This window comes from Amblyomma americanum, chromosome 1 (assembly GCF_052857255.1).
Source record: "Amblyomma americanum isolate KBUSLIRL-KWMA chromosome 1, ASM5285725v1, whole genome shotgun sequence".
Classification (NCBI taxonomy): Eukaryota; Metazoa; Arthropoda; class Arachnida; order Ixodida; family Ixodidae; genus Amblyomma; species Amblyomma americanum.
The window spans coordinates 284,841,126-284,868,159 of NC_135497.1; the positions used below are offsets into that span (position 1 = coordinate 284,841,126).

At 44.9% G+C, this 27,034-nt stretch overlaps 1 protein-coding gene across 2 annotated transcripts in view; it reads left to right on the plus strand.

Moving 5' to 3' along the window:
- The first annotated feature begins 806 nt into the window (after positions 1-806).
- Positions 807-27,034, plus strand: part of LOC144115211 (annexin-B12-like) — a 35,976-nt gene continuing 9,748 nt past the window's right edge. The window contains exons 1-8 of one of the 2 annotated variants that reach the window (XM_077649488.1): positions 807-896; positions 2,746-2,999; positions 11,237-11,727; positions 13,617-13,692; positions 20,168-20,262; positions 20,381-20,585; positions 21,402-21,481; positions 25,740-25,796. In XM_077649488.1, coding sequence (XP_077505614.1) covers positions 2,795-2,999; positions 11,237-11,727; positions 13,617-13,692; positions 20,168-20,262; positions 20,381-20,585; positions 21,402-21,481; positions 25,740-25,796 — 1,209 coding nt within the window. In that variant the 5' untranslated portion in view covers positions 807-896; positions 2,746-2,794. The remainder of the gene's footprint in view (positions 897-2,745; positions 3,000-11,236; positions 11,728-13,616; positions 13,693-20,167; positions 20,263-20,380; positions 20,586-21,401; positions 21,482-25,739; positions 25,797-27,034) is intronic. The other variant, XM_077649489.1, reaches the window with a different exon arrangement.

Consider the following 27,034-nt stretch of genomic DNA (forward strand, 5'->3'; position numbering starts at 1 on the left):
GGTAAAGTTGCCATCCTCTCAGAGCCGCCGCCGTGCTGCTGCCGACAGAAAAGTACATGGTATAGACGTGGTTTGCAGTCGACCACATTGGATCGCCGACAACGCGCGTACTAGCAAAAATTTTCATGCTGATTTTTTCGATGTCTTTCTTCTGTGAATAAAGAATTGATTGGGGTCGCTGCTTGTCGTTTAGTATTCCTGCTGTGACTGCAGTCTCTATTCTAAATTTGCGTGTTGTTTCCGTGCCCTTCTCTCCTTCGCGAAGACAGGTGCCGCGCCTCTTCTTGTGGCAGTTACTAGCCTATTCCTTGCCATTTCCTCTTTTCGTGTTATGTATTGACATGTTGCAGATGTGAAAATTATAGCTTCTTCATATGTGTTTTATTAACGATGGAGAAGTGGGAATAGTATAAAAAGAACCCTTCCCCCTCCACCCGTATTAATATTAAGTCAAACTTCGTATAATCACTTCTTCCTCTGGACCGCCTTTCTCATGGGCTTCCCCTCGAAGGCGCTCCCCCCGAATAAAGCCCTTTTCTTCTTTCTTCTTTGACTCGAAAGCTTACCTGATTGCTGATACGAATGTTGACTGAACAGAAGGGCGAAGTAGTTTCCACGTTACCGCAGGTACCACAAGCTCACCTTTTTTGTTTTCATGTATATTCAAAAGCGTGCAAGCGTGAAAATGTTGCCCAACACACGTTTGGCGCATCGCAGGCAGAATCTTGCTCTACGTTGTTAATTTCTCCTCTTCTTCTTCAGTTTCGTCGGCTGCTTGTTTTCGTATGCACACTACTATGAGCGAGCTCGTGCTGAATCCGCTCGAGGTGCCTGCCACACCGAGGACGCCACGCACTGCCGCCTTCGTGCCAAGCGCCTGAACGAAATTTTCCCTCGTGTCTTCCACTTTTCCGAGTTAAGCTTCCTTCAGCGTCTAAGCTATTATCAAGCCTGCACAGCGCAGCATGGGCACTGCATGTTAGCTCGGCAGCTTAGTACCACCAGAGAACGTTCGGGGTGGCGTGATTAAGCCTAACTTGCCTGCGCTTTGCCTGGTCCTCACGATCGCTGCACAGTTTATAGGAAAGCGCGGTAGTACTTTTACCTCCGTGAGCTGTTTTTGCTTTGGTGAAAATGCGCGCAGAGCATCCTGCATCGGCGCTCTAGACTACGTGATTCAGACGCCGCAGAATGGTGTGCAGTCTGCTGCTGTTCGTGCTGACTCCTGTCCGGCGATGGTTTTCGAGCGTCTCACTGTAGTTTAGTAAACGCAGTCGTTCTAAATTGTGTGCGTGCTATTGTAAAACGCGAAGACACGGGACCGCGTACTAACGATGTGCACGGAAGAAGACCAAAACTATGATGATCAACCTAGTTCATAGATACAGAGAAGCGCGCGAGAAAAAAAAAAGCAGAAACTCTAAAGAGTGTTCTGTGTTTTTCTTTTACTTGTCTGGTGTGCTACATTGTGCGGTGTGTATTTTTTTCTCTTTTGCCTAGTCCCCCCTCAAGACAGAATAACCCTTGTGATTTAACACATCATGCATGAATCGCCGGATGGTCCAAGTTTAATTTGATCATGAACATGGTGATACCACCATTATAAACTTAGCTGTCTAAGCAATAGCTGGCTTTTTCTGCTTATGTTGCTCATGTAGTTGCCAGGTATTTGCTGCTATTGTAAGTTTTAAGCGTAATGCCTATCAACACCTGTCTGCCATCTTCAGTCAGCCTCAACTTTGTGGGGGCGATTCTGCTGCGTGCCCTTCATTCTACCGCTTTTGTTCCACGCAAGAAGTGTTCCCACCGAAAGTGATTTCATAGCTGCCTGCCCTTCTTTCCTGCACATCCTAGCTTCTTTAAGTGCCACTGAATGTACTTCGGTAAATTCTGGCGCCTATTAGTAAACTTTCCTTTCGCTTCATTCTGCATGCTTTATCATTCTGCTCAATCGATGACGATCATGACACCTTTTAAACTCATGGGATTTTTCAGCTTTGGATAGAGGTTGGGTGAACTGACGATGCCTCCTTCATGACGTTGCGCTGCCGCTTGTTGCATTGCGTTTTTTACTTTCGATAGCTGGACGCCATAACCAGACTTCCGGTGCAACCAGTGCGCAGAGCAACACCCCAACAGTTGCCATTTATTTGCGTATTGTATTGGTTCATGGCAAGTAGAGCGCTTGACTTTTCGGGGCCAAGGCTGTGAGCTGTCGGAAAAAAAATCTTGACGCTGTGAGGGATGTCTGCTGCAGTATCTTTTCAAAATGTAGTTGAGCAACGGGCTTCGTTTCTTATTTTTCCGAGGCCTTTCGGTCTTTAGGGGTTTCGAAAGACTTTACTATAAGCCTCGGAAGCAATCCCGGTCACATAGTTATTTTTGACCAATACGGTATTTACAGACGGGAGATACGTAAACCATAAGACTCTTCGGGATCCAGTGCACTGCCCTCCGAGGTCGAATAGATCAAAAGTAATTGAAAACCTGGTAATTTCAAGGTTGAAAAGTATAGCCGTACAGGAGTCAGTGTGCGCGAAGTAGAGGAATGAAGAGGTTGCGAAATCGTTAGAATAAAGCCAGAGAATACGTGCTTCAGTCGGGAAGACTAGAATGGATTAAGATGAACTGTCACAACCTTGGGCAATTTTAGCTTTGGGGCTAGGCCTCGTGTTGTCTAGCGTGGTGACTAACACCGCTGGCTCTGAGTGAAAGAGTGGCCTCTAAGTATTTTTTTATGTCTAGGGGAGCCGTGGTCTAGCCCTGCTTCTTCGCTGCACCGGACTTGACAGCGATGAGCGGCTCCTCTGGTGGTGCCAGTGGAGGCTACAACCCTGGCTGTGCTCCAGGATATCCCCCAGGCTACCCCCCAACCAGTTCGTCTAGTTATCCAACCGACGCAGTGAGACCCAGGGGCTTTGTAGATCCTGAAGAGCCGCCGCGGCGCATGCCTTCACCAAGGCCCAGTTTCCCAGAACGGTCCGCCACACCCGCCGTAGGTGCGTAGGGGCTGCGTGCCTGCACTTACAGAAGAGCATCATTTCACTTGTGAACTTGCATTCGTTTTTCTTACATGTAAACATAAGCTTGCTCACTGGCATTGCAATTGTTAAGTGCAATGCCCCCTCCCACAAGAAAAAAAAGGTAGACTGAGAGAGCTCATACCTTCAGGTTAAGGCGCATGATCGGCGGTGTAGCTGATTCTCGAAGTCATCAACGCCGTGATAACGCCACTCCCACTGCACTAAACTGCCAATGATCAATAACAGATAATCAGAGTAGACTATGACTAAGTGAGCGGATTCGTGGCTGAGGGATTGTGCACTCTAGATCACGGTCCGGCTTAGGGCCTTCGTTTCAGTTCGGTTGCCCAAGTTGGCACTCGCTGCAGAGTGGAGAGTAGGGTAGAGAGGCGGCGCACCCGAGCCGCAGTCTTGTACTTCTGTATGCTATCGGTGACTACCTCATGGTGCGAAAGCACCATTGGCTTCATAACCAAGAAACTGCGCGTGTGTGATGACGCCTCTCAAGTTAGTCACGTTATGCGGGAATTATAACAATACTCTGAATAAGGGTGACTTTAACCAACATGGAGAAGTAAAAAATATTGCCGCGACTGGGTTTCTAACCCGCGGCTTCGCCAACAGATCAGCTTCGCTTGCCACTGCACGAGTGAACTATGCTATCACTGCGGCCGATAACGCCTCGAATAAAACTGCAACAAACTCTCACGCTGTGCATTGTACATCGTCGTCTACATCAACTTCCATCTGTGCGCAAGCCACGAAATGAGAGGCAACGAGGTTTCAATCGCGCTTTGCAGTACGTGGCGGTTCTGTCCACCTGCAAAAACCTGCTTTCGCCTTCTTACGATGGTGCATTCCTGCAATTACGGGAATGGGGTATGGGGACGAGACGACGACGACGAGGACACGAAACCGGGTTAACTAGGTTAATACAGCTAGCGCCAGAAAAACAAATGTTGGGATGCAGTCATGACCCTTAAATCCGGTAGACTCGTTGCGCGCAAGTTCTTAGTTAATTTAGCTATGTATTTGTAACTATTCCGCAAACGATTCGCACGTTCCATTTGCTTAGCTAAAGTTGTTAACTACGCTTACATTCTCAAGATGGTCTCTTAAAGCAAAATGGGTGCCCCATGTACAAAAATAGTAGTATATTTGGACATGTTGCTTATCCATTCGGAAGTCAAATGCGGACATAGACTGGAGGCAAGCGACAACGAGACAAGCGCAGGAGACCTGCAGGGGATTGACAGGAGACAAGACAGGAGACAGCACTTGTCTTATGTCCCTTCGTTTCACAGTTTTCGCTTCCAACTGCACAAAAAGTATGTTGGGAGAGTGGATAAATATTTAAAAGTAAAATGTACCAGCCCATGTCATGTCCCTACGTACATAGAGAACGTGTCAGTTTTGGGCGTGTTTATAATTATCGTTTCCTGTCGCTATGCCTTGAAGCTTGCGGCGAGAGGATGCAAACATTTCTTTAAATTAAATTCTAAATTGTGAGGTTTAACGTCCCGAAGCGACCCATGGGCTTTGAGCGACGCCGTAGTGGTATGTTCCGGATAAATTTAAAGCACCTCGGGTTGTTTAGCGTGTGCTGACATCATATAGCACAGGGGCGTTATCTGTATTTCTCATCCACCGAAAAAGGGCCGCGGCGGCCGAGATCGAACCCTTGACTTTGGGACCAGTAGCCGAACATCAAAGTCACTGAGCCAACAAGCGTTTGAAAGAATCTCTTTATTATTATTCTCTATGTGTGGCCCAGCCATACCGAGACCTACGTTCGACTGTACGCTCTGCTTCATCTTGTGTACGACTGTTACTCGGCAAAAAAGACGAGAACGTGAGTGGGACAGGCGACAGTGCTTTTTTTTTTATTTGATACTGTAAGTCCCATCAAGGACTGTAACAGGAAGGGCTCTGAATGATACAGTTGTTGTACACATGTTGGTAGTAAACAATTTAACAATAACATATGGGAAAAATAGTTACAAAATCGGTTAGAGAATTCAAGTTGAGGTACAAATAATAGGCGGCAAACATGATGACAAGCATACCAAAAAAAGGAAATCGGCTGCAGTTAGTGTTGTATTTTCAATCTAGGCACAAACAAAACGGTAAAAGTAAACAGGGCAGAAAAGTGTGGAAAATGAGAATAACTACTGGGAAACAAACAGGTGATCTATACCCAGGGCACTGAACTCATCTAATGATGAGCTGTTAGTAATATCTATGTCTAGATTGTTTCATTCTCGTGTAGTTCGAGGAAAAAATGAGTATTTGAATATGTTAGTACGGAATGGAAACTCATTTAATTTGTGTGTGAGGTTGTGGCGGGTCGATCTAGTTTTTGTGGTCGTTATGTATTTTGTAGCGGGCACTTTTAGTTGGTTGTGTATTTTTATCAACAAAGCAACGCCTCCGCCTCGTGTTGGCCGATCTTTGCGAATAATGACGTAGTTTGGGGGAGTTATTTCAAAGTCTGATGTCTTTGGTTAGCCAAGTTTCTGTTATGGCGATGAATTCTGGCTCAAAGTTTAATATTATCGATTCGAGGGGATCAAGCGTGTTAATTCTACTTCGAGCGTTAACATTAACGAAGCTTATTTTGGACACTGGGGGCGGCGTGGATGCAGGTTGCGCGTATCGGGGTCCTGGTTTTCTGGTTTAATAGAAGTGGATGCTATGGGAGACACCGCATTTTTTTATTCATCCCAAAAATAAAGACGACTGTTGATCTTTAGTTTGTCATAAACCAAAGCCACTTTATCACCAGAGTCCTTCTTTGGTTTCCTATATTCCCATAGCCTCCGCCTAATGTCTCGAATTCGGGGTGAAAAATCTTTGCTGATGACGTAGTCGCTCCCCTTCAGTTTGTGACAGCTTCGCAAAATTTTTGTTTTCTCTCGGAAATCTAACAGCATTAAAATTATTGGCCTTGTTTTGTTTACCTTCGGTTTGCCTTTATAGATAAATCCGTTCGATTGAGACCTCATCTAACTTTAAAGTATCCTTAATGACATTTTCGTTCACTGCCTGTTCCAGGGATTCGGAGTTTTCTACTTCATCTTCTGGCATACCATACACGATGAGGTTAGATCTTCTGGATCGATTTTCTAGGTCATCTATTCTTAAATCCAGGGTTGACACTTGTTTTTGTAGGCTAGCGACTTGTTTAGTGCAGGCTGATACATTATTTTCAAGGCATGTTAGACGTCCTAGCTTTTCTTCGATCGATGTCAGTCGTTCTTCTTTTATAGACATTATGTCGGCAGCGATTTGTTTTAGCTGTTCTGAAAGTTCCGACATCCCGGGCCCGGGATTTGTCTGGACATCACCGGCAAGCAATAGCAACTTTGCAAGGTACACTATGTCATACAAAGCATCCAGAAGTACCGCAGAGCACGGCAGCACGACAAGACCGCGCTCGCCAGAGCGAAAACATTTTCCAAAACGTCATCTTACCTGCACGTAGAAGACAAACGGATGAGCCATCTGCGTGTGAGCCCTGCTGCCGTGCCCTTTGGAATGCGGTGGCGCGTTGGCGGGTTTTATCCTCGGGAAGGGGGGTGGCGCTGCGCTGAACGGCTTGGAGAATTCACTTCCGCTGGAAGTAGACGATGATGGGGTCCCATCCGCAGGTTCCAGGGTAAAAAGTGGCAAAGTGCTGGCGTTCTGTAGCACATTCGCGTTGTGAATCACGAAAGGCCGGTTGAACTCTTGTTGTCCCGCTGGTATCAGCAGCAGGCCGGTGACGATCTGCACGTAGAAGACAAACGGATGAGCCATCTGCGTGTGAGCCCTGCTGCCGTGCCCTTTGGAATGCGGTGGCGCGTTGGCGGGTTTTATCCTCGGGAAGGGGGGTGGCGCTGCGCTGAACGGCTTGGAGAATTCACTTCCGCTGGAAGTAGACGATGATGGGGTCCCATCCGCAGGTTCCAGGGTAAAAAGTGGCAAAGTGCTGGCGTTCTGTAGCACATTCGCGTTGTGAATCACGAAAGGCCGGTTGAACTCTTGTTGTCCCGCTGGTATCAGCAGCAGGCCGGTGACGATCTGCACGTAGAAGACAAACGGATGAGCCATCTGCGTGTGAGCCCTGCTGCCGTGCCATTTGGAATGCGGTGGCGCGTTGGCGTGTTTTATCCTCGGTAAGGGGGGTGGCGCTGCGCTGAACAGCTTGAAGAATTCACTTCCGCTGGAAGTAGACGATGATGGGGTCCCATCCGCAGGTTCCAGGGTAAAAAGCGGCAAAATGCTGGCGTTCTGTAGCACATGCGCGTTGTGAATCACGAAAAGCCCGTTGAACTCTTGTGTCCCGCTGGTATCAGCAGCAGGCCGGCGACGATCTGCACGTAGAAGACAAACGGATGAGCCATCTGCGTGTGAGCCCTGCTGCCGTGCCATTTGGAATGCGGTGGCGCGTTGGCGGGTTTTATCCTCGGGAAGGGGGGTGGCGCTGCGCTGAACGGCTTGAAGAATTCACTTCCGCTGGAAGTAGACGATGATGGGGTCCCATCCGCAGGTTCCAGTGTAAAAAGCGGCAAAATGCTGGCGTTCTGTAGAACATGCGCGTTGTGAATCACGAAAGGCCGGTCGAACTCTTGTTGTCCCGCTGGTATCAGCAGCAGGCCGGCGACGATCTGCACGTAGAAGACAAATGGATGAGCCATCTGCGTGTGAGCCCTGCTGCCGTGCCATTTGGAATGCGGTGGCGCGTTGGCGGGTTTTATCCTCGGGAAGGGGGGTGGCGCTGCGCTGAACGGCTTGAAGAATTCACTTCGGCTGGAAGTAGACGATGATAGGGTCCCATCCGCAGGTTCCAGGGTAGGAAGCGGAAAAATGCTGGCGTTCTGTAGCACATGCGCGTTTTGAATCACGAAAGGCCGGTTGAACTCTTGTTGTCCCGCTGGTATCAGCAGCAGGCTGGCGACGATCTGCACGTAGAAGACAAACAGATGAGCCATCTGCGTGTGAGCCCTGCTGCCGTGCCATTTGGAATGCGGTGGCGCGTTGTCGGGTTTTATCCTCGGGAAGGGGGGTGGCGCTGCGCTGAACGTCTTGAAGAATTCACTTCTGCTGGAAGTAGACGATGATGGGGTCCCATCCACAGGTTCCAGGGTAGGAAGCGGCAAAATGCTGGCGTTCTGTAGCACATGCGCGTTGTGAATCACTAAAGGCTGGTTGAACTCTTGTTGTCCCGCTGGTATCAGCAGCAGGCTGGCGATGATCTGCACGTAGAAGACAAACGGATGAGCCATCTGCGGGTGAGCCCTGCTGGCGTGCCCTTTTGAGCGCTTTTCAGCGCTTTTTCAGGGCTTAACAGTTTTTCGTCAGTATAAGCAACTAACTAGGCCAAGAAAAATGCCCTCTTTAAGAGCAAATATCAGCCTTTGTTGTTTGGACTTCAATTATGTGCAGATGCGATAGTTGACAGTGAAGCCAGCTTCCACCGGAACTGCGGCCTATTGGGACTGATTAGGATTTATCGGGCTTATTTCCAGCCGACAGCAAGAGAAAAAATAAAACGAAAAAAGAAAAATTATATGGACATTCGTGGTCCTTCGTGGACCTTCGCCTGGAATGCTAGGACAGTGGAATGCTTAATCCCTAGCCCTATGTATATGTTCAGCTTGCTGTTTCCCATTGCTTTGTACCTGAAAGCGAGAAAGCTCTGTCTTGCTTGGGGATGAAATATTTGCATGTTCGAGCAAGATAAACGGTGTTGTGAGATAGCACGTAGAGCTACAGTAGTGAAAAAATGCAGGAGTGAGGAATGCAGTAAACGTTGTTAGGAAACAAAAGTAGGAAATGAAAGCGGTAGATTATTAACGCTATGGCGTCAGACCGGCTGTTTGGAGGGAAAGCCATGCGCGTTGTCACACTATTTCTGGATTGGGCGAAAGGGTTGTGACGTCGAACGTTTAGCCGTGGAATGATAATGTTTAAAACTCAAGTCAAACTGACTATGACGTTATACCATGACTGAAACGTCAATGTGAAGTTGTATAAGGGTGTAAAGTAAATGACTTACGCTAAAAAGAAAATTGGGATGATTAGTTCGGAATGGAACCCATGACCCTCGGGTTTTGAGTCAGACAGGCTAACCAGGGCACTGAGGTATGTTCGAAGGACATGGTTAAAGGGAAACTATACGTGTCTTGTGGTGTATCATGTGGTCCGATATGCCTGCTAATGAATGCTAATGAGTGTGCGTAGTTAGATAGAGGGACTGATTAATAAATAAGTAAGAAATAACCATCAAAGGTGTCACGTGGTAGCCATAACGCGGAGCTCAAGTGTCCCTACAATTTATATCTGCTCTCTCTCTCTCTCTGTATTTTTTTTCATGATACGTACATGTGTGCTCAGTATTGGTTTGACCACGCAGTTTGTGTAGTATTATTTTTATTCATTGCGTGTACGCAAAAACCTTCCCGTCGTCTGCCATGTACATGGTTCATGAGTCTTTTGCAAGCCCACATACATGATATAATGGCCGCGTTTGGGGGAGTTAGTTTTCCATGCTGAATCTAAAAGCGCAAAAGACAAGGACAGAGAAAAAGACAAACAACACGAGCGCTCGGGTAGTCTGTCTTATTCTGTGTCCTTGTCTTTTGCGCTTTTACGTTCAGCAACATACTTGGCTTTTATCCCAGGAATCCCACCAGTGAATACTGGAAAATAAAATATTAGGCTTAACCTGAAGGTAGTATTATACCCGTGCTACACGGGCGCTTCGAACGCCTTCCAACTTAATGTCATTCAGCAAGATTAGCGAACTCACGCTGCTACACGAAATTTTTCGACGGCATTCGGTTCAGATGCCATTCGAATCGACGGATCTTCGCGGAGACATTCCAGATTTTGGAATGCCTTCGAAACGCGAACACAGGCCGAGCCGGCCAATAGGCGTCGCCGCCGCCATCGCTTCGCCCCGCCCACAGCTGCGCGACTTCTTTCGGCTCTGTGGCTGCTCATTTTAATACCCGCTCCTCGCTTTTTCCTGCTCTTTGCTTAGCAAATAGCTCGTGTTCTGTCTACGTAAGTGCTTGATGGTAATACTACACCAATGAACATTTACCGCATGAGCATGAAATTTCTCCAGCAGTGCGCCGATGAGGACGGCTGCACTCATACTGTTGTTTGCATCGCTGCCTACGAACAGCTAGCGCTCGTTTTAATGACATAAAACACATTCTGCGCTTTAGTTGTATTAAATAAGCGAATCTCTTTTGTACCGGTTGCACCCATGCTTGTTAACACAGTGCGACAATATGTGGGAGGAAGCGCCGATATGATCGCTCGACTGAGAAACACTTGACAGCTATGCTGCTGGCATCGCCTACGACCGGCGCTTGTCGCTAATTGTCCCGACTTCCTCCGACACGATCAATAGTTTATTTTAAACTGCTTTATTCAGAAGTATGATTGCTGACCATTCGCGGTTATTGAAACGTCATAACTTGTTATCCACAAAATATCAACGGCGACGACTGCTGCTGGCCTTTAAGCAGTGCTCTGCGGTCTGGGTCACATCGGCGCTTCCCGTTCATCGTATGAGCGCCCTGCGATGTGAGCAATAGTTGATTTCTGGTAACTGTCGTCAAAAGTAAACTCGTTGACCATTTGCATTCGCTAAAATTTGTGAATTCGCTCTTCACAACCTTCGAACTCACAGACGTAATCCTGCGGACTACTAGGCCTAGTCGCCGCGGCAGGGAAGGGAGTCGCCATCGATTAAAATTAATTTGGCAAGCGCTTACAGCTGGTGAGTGTTCGAGTGTGCTCATAAAAATATACCCGTTAGTTTGACTTATTAACTGTATGGATTAGGTAGATGGGCGAATATATTCACACCGTCGCCCCCTCAGCGTGTTTTCCCACTGCCGACAGCCTGCCGAAGGCATGAAGGCTGACCGTCATCCGTTCGGATTCGTTGATGTCGTTGGCCTCAAAAGCTTGTCCTACTACAATCATATATGCTGCTGTTGACCGTGATAGTGTCTTTGTCGCACTAGTGTAACCACCGCCGCCTCCTTCATCGTACACTGAAAACGAGCTGAGGAAATTTCAAATGCGTTTGGAAAGTGTCGTAGCGCCGCGGAAGTCCGTCGAGTCCTCATGCCTTTCCAAGTCTCGAATGCCAATCGACTCAGATGTCATTCGAACGTGCCCGTGTAGCACAGGTATTCGTTTTCCTCCAGGGAACGTATCATCGAGCCTGGAACCGGTTTCACCAGAGACTTACTACACTCCTCAGTCTGGCGGCACCCCGACGGACCTTTCTATTTCGGCAACTTTTTTGTCCCCCTTACCTGAGACATACTGCCCTCCCTCTCAGTCCAGCGGCCTCCCGCCGGAAGGCATTTCATCGCCAATTTCCTTGTCCCCCATACCTGGCCCCTTTCAGCACCGCACCTGGGGAGTGGCACCGACACCATTACCGAGATACTCCAGTGGCGTTTACCCGCCTTATGCCACTCCGCCCCTCAGTGCGCAGTCTATGTACGGGTCAAGAAGTGGATACAGTGGAAGCGGCTACTCTAGGTGTGACTACGCTGGCCCCGTGAGCGGCATGCCCTACCCTCCGACAACGCCCAACACAGCTCCGGCAAGGGACGCGGCCTACTACGAGACTTCTCCTAGGTACTATGACGGCACGGTGACCGGGACAAGCTGTTACGCTCCAGGAAAGGTAAGCCGCCAGTGAAGTGGCAAATCCGCGTCGGCAGAAATATTCTCAACTCCTCACTGAAAACTCCTTCTGTCTGATAAAAAAAATTGGTCATTCCACTGGAGTAAATGCAGAATTGCCACTGGAAATTTTCGCCCTCATCGAAGCACAGTACGACGCTAAGAGCGACGCGGAAGAAAAGTGTTCGTCTCGATGGATGCAGTTAATGTTACTTCACATGGACGGCAATAGCTCTGAAATGGGTCGATCGGGACTAACGACCAAAACGGAACCGTTGTTGTTGGCGCTTCTTTTCGTCCGTCTTGCCCTCAGCGTTGGCGTTTCCTCAGCATATTGCAGTAAATTTGAAGAGGTGATCAGAATCAGAACGGACTGCCACGAGAGAAAAATGTGCAGCCATTTATTCAGCGTGAATGAATGTCTGCCGGAAATTGTCATGCACAGTACATTTCCCCACAGCATTGCGCACTGTCTGACGTCAAAGCTTTGTCGGTTTTTGTCGGTGCGCGAAAAACAGTAGAGCACAGTGGTAGAGTGTGAGGAAAATGGAGGCCGACTTCTTAATGCACTTTTTTTTTTAACCGTTTCAACGGTTGTGTTCGCGTGTTAACAGTTCTTGTTTCTTGCTGCTCTCCTCGCGGATTGTCAATAGCGTTCGGGGTCATGAGAAGTGGCCCTGTCGCCAGAGATTGTTCTATTCGAAGGAAGCCAACCGTCTTTGAAGGCAGGGACAGTGGAGGCAGGTATTGCTGTTACCGCTTTTTCCATGTTTTGCTGGTTTGAGAGGAAAGATATTTGAGTAGTCACTTTGGACAAAAGATGTTGCCCGGAATGGAGCCGAAATCACGGTTTGCGCATATTGGGCGTGGTGGTCTACCTACTGAGGTTATGCAATGGCTGTCTCCCTTGCTGCTTTCGAATGCACTATATGTTAACTGTAGCCTAATCCCGACACGGGTGCCCAGTGCCACACTAATACCCCATTTAAAAAGGCAAACGTTTGCAGTAGTCAAGTAGACGTAACATATAAAGACGCGCGTCATTTGTTTTGTAGTAAGAGACAGCAACCTGCCCACTAGAGAGGTGGACAATGGGATTAAAGAGGCATCCTGTGTAGTGCACTGTTCTTGTTTTCATCGGCGCGTCTCCGCCTCTCGTAAGTCAGTAGCAAGAGGGCGCTTCCTCCCGCCCTTACTTCCTTCCGTGTGCAATCCATGTTTAAGCTGTGCTGCATCCTCAGCATCATTTTCCGGAGCGCGCAAGAAAGCCGATGATTTCTACAGGCTGTTTAAAATGCTCAGCATTTACAACCCTTGAGCTTTCCTGATGGATCCCTAGCAGCCGTTATATCTAGACAGAGATGGCCATATATGTCAAATAACTTACCGCTGCTTTTGTGCATGTATACGCTTCCGCCTATGGTAAGTGCCATTCTGCCAGCGTATCGCATGGTGAATGCGTCTTCTGATGCATGCATGTACAAGCAACTGCTGCGGATGTCTTCAGGTAAATGGGTTGGTTTTCTGTGAGACAGAACCAATAAACAGCTTAAGTGCACAGCGACACTGAAGCAATGAGTGGCATCGCGGAGTGCACATGAACTATGTGATGGCGGCTATTTGAGATTGCCTTATTTAAGAGGATAACGAGGCTATTGGAGTTTTTTATGCGTTTGGAGTGTAGGCTTAGCGTTCTGCAAGGCAGGTCAGGCATCAAATAAATCTGGTGTGTCAGTTAATAGACATTCTACAGTGTCCCTTTATGTGCTGCTCCCAAAGACCTTAAAAAATGACGAGCATTATTTGCATATTTGAAAGGTACCGAAAAGTTGTCCAGTTTTTTTTTTCCTTTAATTCAAGAGCTAAAAGTTTATTTTGTTGTACCTGCAGGGAACCCTCAAGACGCACATGAATTTCAATGTCCAGCAGGATGTGGAGGCACTGAAAAAAGCCATGAGAGGATGGAGTAAGTGCAGAGACCAGCGCTTAACCGAAGAAACACCATTGGACGTAACGTGCCACATGTGCATTTTTCATAACTGTAATATTGCTCTGTTATTGGTGCGTCATCATGCTCATCAAGCATTGATTTTTCTACACCGCATGCCAGAGCCACCGACATGTTCACTTAATGGCAAACTTTCGTGGTACTGCGTGAGTTTTCATTGCCGAGTTTTGTCATAGCGTTAACTTACAGCGCTACAGTTACCGTAACCATCGGACGCTAGGCACGCACGTGTAGAACGTGCATAAGCAGTTTCTGCAGACGTAGCGACGAAAACAGTAGAGCGGTGGAGGAATTTAATAAGTCCTCAGCAAGCTCGTGGTGAGAATGGCTAGCTAGCGTATACAATGCAGGGTTATTGGTTGTGGCACACGGAAGTGTTTTCGTGATTCTGTTATAGGCTCGAAATTGCCGTCACCAGTAACTCATGATTTCGTGCCTTCAGATGTGATTATCATGCTTAGCCTGTTCATCTTAAAGTTATTTTAGTAAAGTTGAAAAATGCGCGGTAACGCTATAATTAAAACAATTACGGGGCACTTTGGTGATGTAAACTGCGATGTCGCAAAAGCCGTTTGCGGTGTTGCTGCCCCTGTTGTAGTTTGTGTGCTGAAACTACTAATCAAAGACTATGCGATTGTTATGAAAATTTGTACAGTCGTCATTCGAGTGAGTCTTCTTCGTTTAGCTTTATTTCAACTTGTACGATTTATACTACACAACCGATGGCGTCATCGATGACCTAATCGGTTTCATTGACACCTACAGTGTGACAGAAACACGACCGGACACGCTGGCGAGTACCAGGCTATCTAAACATTTTTCTAGCGTCAAGTCATTATTCCGTTCTTTCATAAGCGTGGACTTGTCAACTTTTACCAGTTTTATTGACAGCTTGTGTGACAGAAACGCGAATGGAGACTCTGGCGGGCCATGAGCATATAAAGGCTTTCGTCTTAATATTGGTGGCAGTCATATTACTCCAGTAGGAGCGTTACATTTGTGAGTTTATCCTTTAATGAAAGTTCTGGACAAATAAAAATATGAAGATTAAACTTAGCAATGTTGAGCGTTCGAACAAGAAAGTAGCCTGTAGCTTACGAAGATGTAGTCCTACCAAAGAAGAGTCGAACGATTCCTGCAGGTCGCCGTACTGAACTCAAGAATGAGGCGGCAGGTAACCCTCAAAGAAGGCCCTCCGGCCAACGGCGTCCAGCAATTTTCATGACGCCGTGGTCAATCGATTAAGCTGTGGCTCATATCCTTTCATCTGCCACCCCTAAGATATCCCGCGAGCAGATCAAAGGGATTCACTACGAGGTCATTAGCTGGAGGCTCTCCTTTGAGGGGCATTTGCCGCTGCGTTCTCGAGCTGTATCCGGCTGTAGTGTCGTTTAAACCAAAGCCCGTAGGTTTCGATGCCACCACCGTGACAGTGACAACGAACCATTGCTGGAATGACCGTATCGATACCAATGACACGTTTTTTTCAATATCCTGCGCTTGTCTTTTTATTCGGCTTTTATTTTTTCTGGTGTGACTACTTTATCGCAATTACAAATACAGCTTGTTCGTGGAGGCAGCAAAGGGATTCTGCTGCGAAATAAAATAGATAGAGAAGGATTTGTGCTGCCTGGATGCGAACCTGAAGCGCCTCCAATTTTCGTTTTTTTTGTTGATAACGAGAAGAAAAAGAGCATTTAAAGAGGAAAGAGAAAGAAGGGAAAACGTATATAGCTCAGCGAATGATTCGCTTGGGATCTGAAGTGGCAGACAAACCTTGGAGCCACTTGTCTTCCTTGTAAAATGTCTTGTTTGGGGAGAAAATATATTTTTTCTTGTTTAATTGTCATCCTGAAAGCCTGTTTATGAGCAGTGGGCTTTCTAATAACGCCATCAACAGAGATCAACCATCGCATTTTGTGAGAAATGGTTCGTCATTCAGTTGTCGCCTTTTTGTCTGTTGGCCAGCCCCGCCTTTGATGCCACACGTGACGCACTAGGCAACTGCTAGACGGCAAAAAAGATGACCTTGGAAAGAATATGCTTCAAATTACGTCCGCGCAATTATCGTGAGAACCCACTTATTATCCGGCTAAAGAAAAGTGAAAGTTTTAATAAAGTTTAATATCAACCCGCTTACTGTGCGTTAGGGGAATTATCTCTTTAATCTGAGCAAAAAATAGTTTTCTCATTAGAGTGAATGCCTACCGCGAAGTCATATGTAGTGGCGTTTCGTGAGTCTCGCATAAATGTTTTCAGCTCATTTCCTCGATTTGAAAAAATACGGGCAGCGATATACCGTAGAGACCTAGGAAGGAAAAATCGGCAGTTTATCATTCTATGCTGCCCCTGTCGGCGCGTGATTTCATACTCAGTCAGGTGTGCTTTTCTGCGTTGAACTGAAAATGTTTACCAGACGCCTTCAATTTCTTCCGCCGATTTTCTAATATAGATTTCCCAGCTATCCTAAGCCAAAATTTAAAACTAAACCAGGGCGAGACAGGTGTAGTGCACTTCAAATTTGTCGTATGACCATTGTTGTGTTGCGTTGTGTTGGGTTTAATGGCGCATCCGAAGCTAAGGCAATCATGCGCCAAGATCACTTCGACCGTTGTATTTAGTTACTCCAAGTATTTTTGTATGTTGTAATGTTGCATGATTTAATAATTAAAAAAAGACTTTTTAGCTATTGCGTTTCTGGCGAAAATTCCGGTGCCAGAGTGTAAAGTGTGCAAAAAACGTGTAATTAAACATTTTTAATTTTCGATCTGTGCTGTACATTAGTTTTTTATTCGTTAAAGGAAACCACGCGAAATATAAAAAAAAATTTAAGGTGACCATGTGCTTGCGCGCCGCGACAGTAGGGCTCTCAAACCCGGATGATCGAAACAGCGCTGGATGGTGCCATGTGGCTGTAAATCGCAATGGTAGTGCGAAATACATGAAGTAGATGACGCTGTTTTTGTCTTAAAAGGGATGTTTCCGGAAAGGAAACATTCGCGCATGTTTGAACTTGGTCTTCTCTACGTTTGCTGAGCACACATATCTAAACAATTGAAGCTGCCTTAGTTAACGCTCTTAAGTCGAACACTGAGGCAGTGTTGGCGGAGAATTTTTTATCCCGTCACATTCAAGGCATAATCGAACGCGGTTAATTTCACCAATTCCGCGTTTGAAAGCGCTGCTCTCGCAGCGCGCAAGCCCATGGTCACGTGGGATTTTTTTTATCTCTAGCGCAAATTTTGAAATCTCATCTACAGCTCACATAAAAAAAAACTAATGTTTAGACTTTTTTTGGGACGCTGTAAACTTTGGCACCATAATCTGCGCCAGAAACCCAACAGGAAGAAAGATATTTTTTTCCAAAATTTTTAGTTATTGAATTAAACAGAGTAAACACATACCCTTAGTAACGAAAGACAATGGCCAACAACACTGTTTAAGTTCAAACCAATTATCTTCCCTCTGTATATTTTTAATCTTTGGCTAAAGAATGCTGGGAGACGTGGTAGAATAGGCAAATTACAGCTTTTGCACATAAGCTGGTGATTCGTGAGCATTAGTTTTTTGTTACCGAATTTAGGTGCAAATATCGCTTAAGCTTTAGTAAGAACTCGTGCGTTATACTTACGGCACCAAGCACTCGCCGTCAGGTCGGTGATTATCGGCCCTGCTTTCTCTCGCGGTGCTTTTGCCATATTTCGGAGGCCTTGCAAGATGATATGCTTATTCTAAAGAAAAACGTTCATCATATGTGTAAATGTGGATTCCATGTCGTTTATTTTAAGAGCGAGCACCATTTAGCGGTTCTCAACGTGCAAGTTCTACAAATGAGTGACCCACGATGCCGCACTTGCCACGACCGTTGTTAAGCAGAAATCTACATTTAGATTAGACCAGTTGGTTGCAACCGAAATATTGTGCAAAATTTTATTTCAGTGCACGCTCAAGAACATCAGTAGTTGGAAATTATCTCCCGGTTCCTTTTTACTATGGCGTGCCTCACGACCCTCAGTCCGTCTTCGACACTTCAGAGTCAGTCAATAAAGCCGCGTATTCAAAGAGCCTTAAAGTATTTGTCCTCATTTATATTTCGTGAATTAGGCACTAAATATGTATTAAAATAGTTTAGTTTGGTTTAGGGAGTTTAACGTCCCAGAGCGACCCAGGCTGAGAGGTACGCCGTAGCGAAGGGCTGCTGAAATTTCGACCACCTGGGGTTGTGCACTGACATCGCACAGTACACGGGCCTCTAGAATTTCGCCTCCATCGAAGTTTGACCACCGCGGCCGGGATCGAACCAGAGTCTTTCGTTTCATATTAAAATAGTACTTCATGAAATTGTGGGGTAGCCCTCGTTACAAAAGACAATGAAATGAGTAAATCCTCATGACTATGAAATTCGATCTTTCGGGCTAGAAGTCACGAAGTTGAAATGTTCTGGCCCTTTTTTACTTTCACTAAAATGAACCGGCCGTGGTTTCACGATTCTCAGAGAAACCTTACCTAGCCTTCAGGACACATGCCTTTCTAGCTGACTAAGCACTATGCAGCTTTTGACACTGTTCTACGTTTTAATCTCCTGTGGAAAAGCAAACGCCATTCTGAAAAAAATTCTTGCTATTTTAATTGGATTGCTAGTTTTCTTTCACACCGCTCACAGATTGTTTCCTATAATTCGACTAACTCCTGTCCTGTAGAAGTATTAACTGCCATTCAAAAAGGGTCAGTGATTGGCCCTTTATTATTTCTAATATACATCATGGACTTGCCTCGTTATGTCACATCACAAATACGCCTTCATGCGAATGACTCTTTGTTATGTGAAGTAATTAACACACCAGATGATCACCTGCAAATAAACGCCTCATTTACTAGTTTTTGCTCCCGGTGTAATACATGGGAAAAGAAAATAAATTTCAATAAACAATAATGACACCTTTCACTAGCTGTACTTCGCTTTCGCTGTTTAATTACGAATTTAAGAATTTTCCATTGCGTAAGACTTTCGAATAGGAGTATCTCAGTGTTATGTTCACCACTAACAAGTCCTGGACGAAAAATATTAATTTCATTGGTACTAAAACACTAAAAACGCTTGAGTATTTGAGGAGAACGTTGGCTATAATGTACCAAAAGAAACTATTAATGTACAAATCCTTAATTCGTCCCGTAATTGTACGCGTCTCCTGTCTGCAATCCTCACAAACAATTTGAAATTGATGAAATCGAGAGTATCGAAACGAAACCTATCACGTTCATATATCATCAATATGATCGCTATTTTTCACCTTCTTTTGCCGTTTCCGCTTTAAACCTAACCCCTTTGTCCGTGCGCCGTCAGGTGGATTCACTGTAGTTCTTGCACTGCATCGTCAATTCACTTTATCATGCTACACCAAATGTCTATCTTACGCCTGATATTCTCCGATCAACAAGGAGTCATCACAACCTTAATGTTAAGCCATACTTCGCCCGTACTAATATATCATACACAGCTTTTTTCCTCGTATTATAGAACACTGTTGCTTAATTCCTGGCATAACGCGGTCTCTTCCATTAAACTTACTTTTAACAGCTGTCGCTGCCACATCATGATTTCTTTGTGTTGTGTTCATTGTGCATTGCTTCAATTCATTAGTAACAGCCTATCACATTGTTCGAGCTTTTTATTCAAACTTGATTGATGTAAACTTTTTGTTTGCGTGTGGCACATTGCCGTTTTGTGAACTGTTAACTCCACTCCTAAAATAGCCCCATAGGTTCTGCAGTATGTAAAAATAAATAAGTAAATGTCTCTCGTTAATCTCCTTGATTTTATTAATTAGTGTGTTGTGTTTATGCAATCTGCTATGCCTGTAAGATGTTATGTAGTTGTACTTCACATCTGTCACTGCTTTTCTTGTATAAAACGATTGTGTTAAATTTATTAACAAGTTGTTTGTGTACAAGCTCCGTAACGTGTTTTGTTTAGTGAAGTTGCTTTCACCATCGGCCAGTGGCAATGGTAATCAAAAGGTGGTGCCGCTCTTATTTTTTTCTTGCCTTTCTCACGTCAACTAGTTTTTTTTTACTCAGACAAGCGGGCTAAAATGAAGTTGACTACTTCATAAAAAGCGTAGAACTGGGGTTTTAGACTCTCCGAATGTGAACGTTAACAATTTTGGTCCCATTTCTATGGTTAATTTCTGTGCTAACTGCCGACAGAATGCGTTTCTTTCCTTACTACTTTTGCCGCCTTCAGTTTTGAATGACGTACTCACAACTGTTAATGTCGCACAACTTTATCAGCTGGGGTGTTCTAGCAGGACACCTATGCTGAGTAGTTAGCAACGTGACGCACGAGACCAACGTGCAGCAGTTGTTGGCTGGTTAGCAACGTAAACGAGTGTTAGATCAATTGATTCACTGAATTGTCTTGTGTTAATTTCAGCTACAGACCACGCGGCGATCATTGATATCTTGTGTGCACGGTCGGAACCCCAGCGACAGGAGATAGTCACAACATACAAGCAATCGTTTCGACGTGTAAGTTTTCCATTCAGATTTCTGCTTGCTTGATAAACCGGAGCTGGAAGGAGCTTAATGTAGAGAGAAAAAAAAGAAAAGAAAGATATCGGGGATGGCCTTTGTATGACCATCGCAGGACTTGGTGGAGGACGCGAAGTCCTCCTTCCGCGGTGACCTCGAGGACATCATTGTGGGACTGCTGTATCCGTTGCATGAGTACCTTGCTCGCGAGCTTCGGAAGGCCATCGCCGGTCTGGGCACGGACGAAGAGTGCCTCGTTGAGATCCTCTGCACGCAGAGCAACCAGGACATCAGGCTCATCAAGGACCATTACCAGAGAAGTGAGCCACTGAGCACTAGACGCAGCCGTCGACTTTGCGGGTGCTTTGCGTGTGCCTTGGTTTCTCCTTTCGCTCTCAAGTACGGATTTACTGTCGGGGCACTTTGATCCTACCAGACACGAAACTCCTCACAGACCTCATGAACGCCCAAACTCGAAGGTTAACAGGCTGGCACGCGTCCTGTAGTATTCACAGGAAAGTACGCATAGAATGAACAGAAAAAAAATTACAAGCCTTCCCCAACTGAGTTTGCTCAGCCCGTATATTTCGCCACCATTTGTCAACCTCCTAAGGCTTGTCATTGGCAATGGCCGGATTTTCAGACGGAATTTCGTAGCTGGCAGGATTGAATCAGAACTTTGGTCCGACGCACCACGTCCATGGGACGGTGGCGTGAGTGTCGCTTAGCTCGCAGTTTTTTTTTTGTTCTTGCACTCGTTGTGAATTGTGTTTGTGGAAATATTTGGATGTGTTTGGCAAATTGCATTCTCGAATGGCTGCAGCGCAAGGGCAATTTCCGAGTGAACTGCGCGCGCTTGGGACGCTGAAGGCAAGAGGCAGCATATTCACATCTTTTTTTTTTACATTTATCACGTGGTATTCCTCAGCAAAGTGCGAAAAAGGTTGCCTACTCGGTAAAAATGTAGACATCACTGAATGCTTTGTTGCAACATCGAGTTAAATTTGCTTTTAATAGCACGCGATGCTGCTCAGCATCTCATAATACAGGCTGCTGCGGGTTTTTTTTTCTATTCAAAGATGACAAAACGCTCACACACAACATCACGTTTCGTGAGATTTATTTTTTATTTCCAGTATTCAAGAAAGACTTGGAGAAGGACGTCATTGGGGACACATCTGGTGCTTTTCGGCGCCTTCTGGTCTCGATGTGCAATGTAAGAATAGAATACATATTTAAAAACAACTAACTTACATGTTTGGTCGTTACTGTGCAATACTACTACTACTACAACTACTACTACTACTACTACTAATAATAATAATAATAATAAGAAGAAGAAGAAGAAGAAGAAGAAGAAGAAGAAGAAGAATAACTATTTTGTCACCGTCAATAGTAATACACGCGAGTCAGGCTTGTCTAAGCCTTTAGATGGCTTGTAGGACCGTGCCTAAAAATATAGTGACAGAAAATATAAATCATGCGTTTGTAGGGAAAGAAAACAAAATAACAAAAATGAAAAAGAGAACACTAAAAATTAGTAATTCCATTCAAACGAAATCTGAAAAGAGCATAACAGCGCATATTCTAACAAGGCGAAACAGATTTGACTCAACATTAACGAACGATACCATTCGTTCTTCAATATTTTTCTCAGCTTCCCTCTAGAAGTGGCCGTAAAGATTTCATGCGGCAGTTCGTAGAGAGTAACCGGAACATTAGCGCAACGCCTGGCCGCAACATACCTGGTGTTTGACCGAGGAACAATGTAAATCTTATGTTTTTCTTAGTTGTCTTCTCGAGGTAGTTTCCTGTTTTAATTCACTGTATCATTAGTGCTTAAGGACAACTGTATCAATGAAAATGTTAGGCACACAGGTCGCTTTACTAGAACAAAAAGAACACATCCTAAAATCAGATTGAAAGAGGTAAATATGTGTTAGGGATATTCATTGATCTCTCTAAAGCGTTTGACTCTATCAATCCTCACATCTTAATAAACTTCAGCGCTACGGCTTTCGTGGACAATCGGATTCTATTATAAGCTCCCACTTGGAAAACCGGAAACAAATCGCCGTCATAAACGACGACCTCTCTTAACTCAATACGCATCTGGTCGAGTGTCCCGCAGGGAACTATATTAGGACCTTTTTTTATTCAACATCTACGTAAATGACATTGTGAACATTGATACAACCGCTAAATTTATCATGTACGCGGATGATACCAGCATACTACCAACAGGTAGCACTGGCGGTGAACTTGTCGGTGCTGCAATAGTATTGTTTGCAGAATTGGATGAGTGGACGGGTAAAAATAGTCTACAAATTAATGCAAGCAAAACAAAAGTTGATTTCTTTCGAAGTACGAACAAACGAATAGCTACAGAACAGACATCTATTTAAACACTATTCCTCTAGAAATTACTTCCACTATTAAGACGTTAGGGGTTATTTTCCAGGAAAGTATGCCATGGGGTGCTCACCTAAACAGTATGCTAATACAGCTGGCTCAGGTAATAGGGTTAGTATTCCGCAATCGTTATGTACTGCCACCAAATATTCTTAAGCTAATCTATAATGCCTTTTTTGATCTCCGCTTAATTATTGTCATTTTTGTTTGGGCTAAAACGACCTACGGAAACTTGCAGAGGCTTCACAAGTTACACAAACAATAGTTGAGAGAAATAGAAAATGTGCCTTTTAATTCACATACATATCGCTTGTTCAACAAATACAACATATTCCCTGCTACTAAATATTTTGATTATGATCTCTGGAAGGCTTTTAGGGATGAAAAGGCAAATAACGGTTCACGTCTACATAATCTAGCCAGGGTACAAGAAAATACTGCTACACGCCAGACACGCCACGCAGAACTTTGGAAAGTGAAAACCTTTAAACAGCCGTTGGCCTACAAACTTTACAAAACAAGTTACCCAGACTGTTAAACAGATTACATTTCGCACATATTCAGTTTGAAAAGATGAAATTCAGAGGACTTCGGAAGTATTTTATTACACAGTAAATGTTTCTCTGCCATTTATATGTTTTCCTTGTCGGGTTTCTCATTCTAGATTTACTTATTTCATTGAATGTTGTTAAAACAAGCAATGAATATAATTTATTCATTACCTAACTCATCACCATTCCACTCCTGCTTGCTGTTATTTAAACTGCCTCAGGAACCTATTGCTTGCTCCTTTTTTGATTGTTTCGTTTGCTTGTTTGTTGATACAAACAAATGAAATGAATCATACATTCTTGTGTATAAACCTGCGTTTCTTTTAAAGTAGTTATTAATCTGCAGTTTCTTATGTCCGGAAGGTTCTTCCTGTTTTGTATGTAATGTGCCATGCCTTGCTGTAAAGTGTATAGGGGGGCCGGCGGCCTTGTTAAGCTGGCCTAGGAGGCAGCTCTTGCTGCCACTCTCCCGTGTCATATCATATGGCGGAAATAAAGATTATTATTTAATAAGGATGTGAAGTTTGGTAGCCCTAGTTTAGGGAAGATATTTTCATCTGACGAAATGGGTGTGTTATAAGTAACCTTTTCACATAATACTACTACTGCTACTGCCACTACTACTACTACTACTACTACTGCGCCTGCAGCTACTCCTACTCCTACTACTATTACTACTACTACTACTACTGCGGCTGCAGCTACTCCTACTCCTACTACTATTACTACTACTACTACTACTGCTACTGCTACCACTACTACTACTTCTGCTACCACTACTACTACTGCTACTACTACTACCACTACTACTACTACTACCACCACCAACCACTACTACTACCACCACAGACCACTACTACTACCACTACTACTACTACTACCACCACCAACCACTACTACTACCACTACTACTACTACTACTACTGCCACTACTACTACTACTACTACTACTACTACTACTACTACTACTACCACAACTACCACCACTACTACTACTACTACTACTTCCACTACTACTACTACTGCTGCTGCTAGTACTACTACTGCTACTACCACTACTACTACTACCAATACTACTATTACTACTACTACTACTACCCCTACTACTACTACTACCACTGCCACTACTTCTACTGCTACTACTACTACTACTACCACAACAACTACTACTACTAATACTGCTACTACCACTACTACTACTGCTACTACTACTGCTGCTGCTACTACTACTACTGCCACTACTACTACCACTACTGCAACCACTACTACTGCTACTACTGCTGCTGCTGCTACTACTGCTACTATTACCACCACTGCCACTAATACTACTACTACGACTACTACTGCTGCAGCTGCTGCTGCTGCTACTACTACTAGTACTACTACTACTACTACCACTACTACTACTACTACGACTACTACTACAACTACTACTATGACTACTACTACTACTACAACTGCAGCTGCCACTACTACTACTACTACCACCACCACCACCACTAATAATAATAATAATAATAATAATAATAATAATAATAATAATAATAATAATAATAGCCTTTATTGCCATCAACATCATGGGGGAGGTTGGGGAAAAAAAGCTGGACAGCTTGACTGGTTCCCGCCCCCCCCCCATATAAAATACACAATTGCTTCCACAAAGGGAGAGAGCTAAGCGGACGACAGAAGACAACATTTCAAAACTAAGCACAGTCATAACGATCATGAGAAACGAAAATAACACGTAATAAAACAAGTTATCATGAATCAAAAGAAACAACGTAGTATCAATAGTGAGGCCTATTTCTACATACAGAGACAATTGTCGTGCTATCGCATTCACATGGCTCTAGACATAAAGAAAAACTACAAATGCATATTTACACGTAGAAAGGTGTATATTTCAAGCCTTTACATACTACATACTACATTATATTACATACTACTACTACTACCACTAGCACCACAACCACCGCCACCACCATCACCACCACCACTACTACTACCACTACCCCTATCACCACCACCACTACTACTACTACTACTACTACTACTACTCTTAATACTGCTGCAGCTGCTACCACTACTACAACTACTACTATTACTCCTACCACTACTACTACCACGACCACCACCACCGGCACCGCCGCCGCCACCGCCACCACCACCACCACCACTACTACTACTACTACCACAACCACTACCACCACTACTACTACTACTACTACTACAACTACTACTAATTATTATTATTATTATTTTGTCACCGAGACAGGAGGTCGGTCTAAGCCTTTCGAGGGCTTGTAGGCTTCTATAGCGGTAATATTAATAACAGCAATAATAAGCGCTCAGCGGCTTTCAAAAGCCGATGGCGATGGCCGAATCGCCGCTCCGAGGAAGTCGAAGTAATAATAATATTCTACTTCCTCGGAGCGACTAGGCGGCCACCACCATCGGCTTTTGAAAACCGCTGAGCGCTTCCGCGTTTTCGCCCTCGCATTTGTGTTGCAGGCCCAGCGTGAAGAGAACACACCTCTGGATCCAGTGCGGGCGCGCAACGACGCCGCTGTGAGCTCCATAATTCTCCTGTGAAAAGAAGTCCCACTGGCGAGTTGGGCACTTCCGGTTGGGAATTCGCGGGTCCTGTCGTGAACCTCGGAATCGCTGAACTATAACTCGAGTTAAGGAGGGCGTGGAAATGACCATTCGTGCTTAGATCATTTCTTTTCTTCGCTGGCAGTTGTTACCCGCAAAACGAGGTCTTGTATATCCTATGCGCATTCCCTAAGCCCGATTTTCTCAAAGTAGCGCTCCTGAAAGCTTGTTTGGCACTTACGCTGTGAAGAGTTTGAAACGAAGTCTTTGCGGCGGTTGTATTTCCTTTCAGTATAACGCGCTTTAGGTGAAACGCCCAACATAGAGCGTTGTTTTCTGTTTTCCCACACATAAAAGATTGGACAAAACTGTATAACTTTCTTCTATTTCACGCTCAGATCATCCTAAAAGCTCTCATGTTTGAATTGCGTTTTAGAGCTTTGCGCATGTTATTATTTGATGCTTTTATGTGCTGTAGGTACTTTGACGAACTTTGCGTCCTCCATACGCCTGCAGTACTTCAGATTTTTCTGTTAGCTTTCCTTGAGTTGTCTTCAGTCGTTTTAGAGTACGTTTGCGAAATATTAAGGCGATTTACTCGTCTTTCACAGTAAAATGCGCTTCCACACGCACGGGGCTTGTTACATTGGTAAACAAATCTAAACGAGCACCATTTGAAATCTCCAAGGTATAAAATTGATTGAAAACTAAACATTTTGGCAGATTTTTGCCTGTCTGGTTGGGTTTGAAGGCATAATAAACTGCACATCTCCAACCAAAAATTTTTATTTTAACCCAATGTTTCAAAGCCGACTCGGCTCTTTCATAAGGTGTTACTGAGGGCAGTAGCTAGCGTCTGGAGGGGAGGATGGGTCAAAGGAACGACGGCTGTGATGCGAAAGGCGTGCGGCAGGAGGAAGGTGAGGGGGGTTAAAGCTGTTATCACCTTGTCGCACTCCGACGAGGCGGTCAATGGCGACTATTTTCATTGAGATGTAGATGTGCAAAATTGATGTTCATGGCGTCACCAAGCAATGGTCACAAAACATTCACGCATGACGTGCTCGACGGATCCCGCAAATGCCACTGTGCATTCTACTAGGGAAAATCCCCCCTCCCACAAAAAAAAGGAACGTGAACGATCGCTAGGGAACGAGGAACGTGAAAAAAGTCGCCATGCAGCCGTGACGCCAACTCCAAGTGTAGTGTGA